At 38.5% G+C, this 3,140-nt stretch overlaps 1 protein-coding gene across 1 annotated transcript; it reads left to right on the top strand.

Annotated features, from left to right (window-relative positions):
* The first annotated feature begins 387 nt into the window (after positions 1–387).
* Positions 388–2,689, top strand: LOC126818248 (uncharacterized). Its single transcript, XM_050545557.2, has one exon. It carries the CDS (start codon positions 499–501, stop codon positions 2,248–2,250), a length of 1,752 nt encoding a protein of 583 aa, XP_050401514.1. The 5' UTR covers positions 388–498; the 3' UTR covers positions 2,251–2,689.
* The last annotated feature ends 451 nt before the right edge of the window (positions 2,690–3,140 follow it).

Raw genomic sequence — 3,140 nt, 5'->3', positions numbered from 1 at the left:
TTTTTGTAAAAAAAACCCCAAAAAACAAAAAACAACAGAAAAAAAACAGATTAAAAAGATTTGTTGTTCGTGGTTCGAAGAATGTAGTGATCAGGATTTGAAGCCTGTCACCTATTCTCTTTCAATCAGTTTCTCGTCGTAAAGTCTGCGTTGGATTAAAATTTTCTTTTGTCTGTTTTCTTTAGGTTTTACGGTTTGTTTACCGTCTTAATCCTTTAAGACTCGGATCTCAACAAATGTTTATACTTTGTCACATCCGATTATCAAGCGAGCAGGCTTGGTAAAATGTCAACTGCTAAAAAGAGACTGGATATCAGAGCAAAACACTTATACCTGTCCGCCTCGCTACGAACGCTGACGGAAATTTCCTAATATAGAAACTGGTCCTGCCAGTACGTCAGACATTTGGTGTTGAATAGCTTGGTTGTTCGGGTCGATACAACTATACGCTTCGTTTATTCACTGACTGTACACCACCAACAGTCATAGATATGTAACATGGCCGCAATGACAGACACACCTATGCTACCGGTCCCGCTGTGGGAATCCGATGTTGTTATTCCATTGAAGGATTTCTCCTCTAAGAGACCCGTTCCTGGATTAGCGAAAGTGGTTAAAGGACAATATATGAGTATTGGTATTTCTAAGTTTTCATTACATAAACAGCATCAAGAAGTGTATATACATTCAGTGAAAATGGGAGTCAAAGTTCTTGCCCATAGTTTAAGACGTGTGGATGGTACATCTAAACGAGGACAACCTATAATGAAATTAGTGCCAATGGAACAAAGACTAGCGATCCCTATTGCGTACCAAGGATGGTTCGAAATTGCTTCTGAAGATGGAAAGTCAGCGAGACCCATAGCAAGTGTGTTAGAATTAGCGAGACTTTTCCCTCAAAGGTGTTTAGTGAGAGAAAGTATAAGGGCTTATTTAGCAAACGGCGAAGGAAAATTAACGGCGTTTGATAAAACTAAGATAATTCCAGCTGGAGAACAGTTAAAACTTTGTGGTGATTTGTCGTTCCCAGCCCCGTCAGCAAACACTAAAGTCAAACTACTTCGTTGTGAAGACTCGAAAGGTGATAGTGTCTACCTAAGCTACGATCAAAAAGGTTTATTTACTCCCATAGCAGGAGCGAGAGATGTGACTGGTGTATTTTCAATTAAAGATATCATTCGCCGCTTCAGACTACCATTAACAGTTAAACTAATACAGGGTATAAAACCCAAAGTTGACCCAAGTAGGTTTTCCACCTTAATTAGACTCGACTGGGTGTATACCGATGAAACAGCATTTATGTCACCTTTGGAGAAAAATCATATTAGGATTTTACCGGTCCCCGCTGATGCCCAGTTATATTTGACATCAGCTGTTAATCATGATGAGATTAAATCTAGTGAAGCCTACCGAATGACTTTAATTAAATGCAATAAAATGGTAGCCAATTATCATAATACAATACATTTATTGGTTAATTTACCGGAATCTGTGTTAAGAGGTAAGAAGGGCTCAAGCTCAAATGTGTTTTCAAGTCCCCAAAAACTGTCTGAAGCTCCCCAGTCTAGCATCAGGCGATCCAAAAGTCGCGAAGATATGTTAATGGACGAAATCGATACTCTTTATCAGTATGTGAGGGACGGTGGTCCTACGCCCAAAATTAAACTGACTTACGACTCTGATGAAGAGAGTTATTGGGAAGAACCCGCTTATGAACCTTTGGATGATTTTAGGGCTCGTGTAAGAGCTCTGGAATCCGGACAAAAAGTGAGTTATCATGATAAATACCGTCCCACAGATCCCAAAAAAATAAACCTTGACGCGGATCCAGATATCACTGCTAGTGGCAATATTTATGGAGTGGTGACCACCAATACGGGTTCTTCCAACAGTAACAGCAATAATTCAGACGAACCACCACCTCTCCCCCCAAGACCTTCTACTGGCACCGAAAATGGCACCATTCCAAAACAAACACCCCCTCCGCTACCACCGAGACAGTATGTTAAGAATTCCCCAGATCAGCATCTACAGCACATGGAATCCATGAGATCTTCGCGATCTGGAGGAAAGAACAGCTCTACACCATCCAAAGAGAGAAACAAACACACAGACTCCAACAGTAGTGGCAGTGGTGGTATCAGGAACTATCTAGGTAGAGATTTTAAAGACTCTGATCTAAGCTCCCGAACACGTGGTTCTAGGGAATCATATACTGCCAGACAGCGGATTAAAGTGTTATATTTATAGATTTATAATAAATTTAATTCCATTTTAAAACCTCAATGTGATGTGATATAACTTATTCATCACCAACTCTCCTGTTAATTTCTGGAAATCCAATGACTTTTCTCTGCGATAATCAAGGTTCGCTACTCATGGAATATTCCAGTGTTATTAAACATTACTAGTCTACTTGGATATGACTACATCCTGTGTCAACAATCGTGCGATATTTCTCCTATTGAAATGCTAAAATTCTTTTGATGACTTCAACGTGAACTCAAGAATATAACATAACAGTGATTCTCAATAATAGGACTAAGCATTACTTGAAGGATAGACCACTCAGTTAACGGTGGTCTTAATATATACATGTTTATACAATCTGTGATCAAATATATACGTTTAAATATAGATGTATTATTTAAGAAACATGAATTTGCATATAAAGCGTATTTCTTGTAAAGGTTGGAGTTTTTTTGGGGTTTAGAAAAATATTTCACTGGAGGTGTTACTGTGAAAACATCTTTTTAGTTGCACTTGATTGTGTTCTACAATATGTACGTCAGGGTAAGGACAATGTCTTGGGTCTAGCGGGAATATTTAATGGGTGGAAACGACATGGGTTTCATATAAATATATACAGTAATGGGTTGTTATATAACGCCACTATCTTGGCAAACGTTTTCAGTCTTATCATGGAAATGCATAGGTGGCATTATAGATATCATGTATTCGTCTCAAATAGAAACTGTTATTGACAAAGTTAATACAATTATGTGCTCAGATTATGTGCGTGATAGTTGTAGTCCAAGGAGTCCAAGGTGTTGTTCATATTCAATGATTTGTAGTCAAGGGATCAATAACTTGATCTAAAGGTATTCCTTCAATGCGTCAGTGGTTCGAATGAATAGCAT

This window comes from Patella vulgata, chromosome 4 (assembly GCF_932274485.2).
Source record: "Patella vulgata chromosome 4, xgPatVulg1.2, whole genome shotgun sequence".
NCBI lineage: Eukaryota > Metazoa > Mollusca > Gastropoda > Patellidae > Patella > Patella vulgata.
The sequence above is the reverse complement of the archived record's forward strand: the minus strand, read 5'-3'. Positions and strand labels throughout refer to the sequence as shown.

Coding starts and splice junctions, on each gene's coding strand:
- LOC126818248 (XM_050545557.2), top strand. CDS start 499: ATGGCCGCAATGACAGACACACCTATGCTACCGGTCCCGCTGTGGGAA.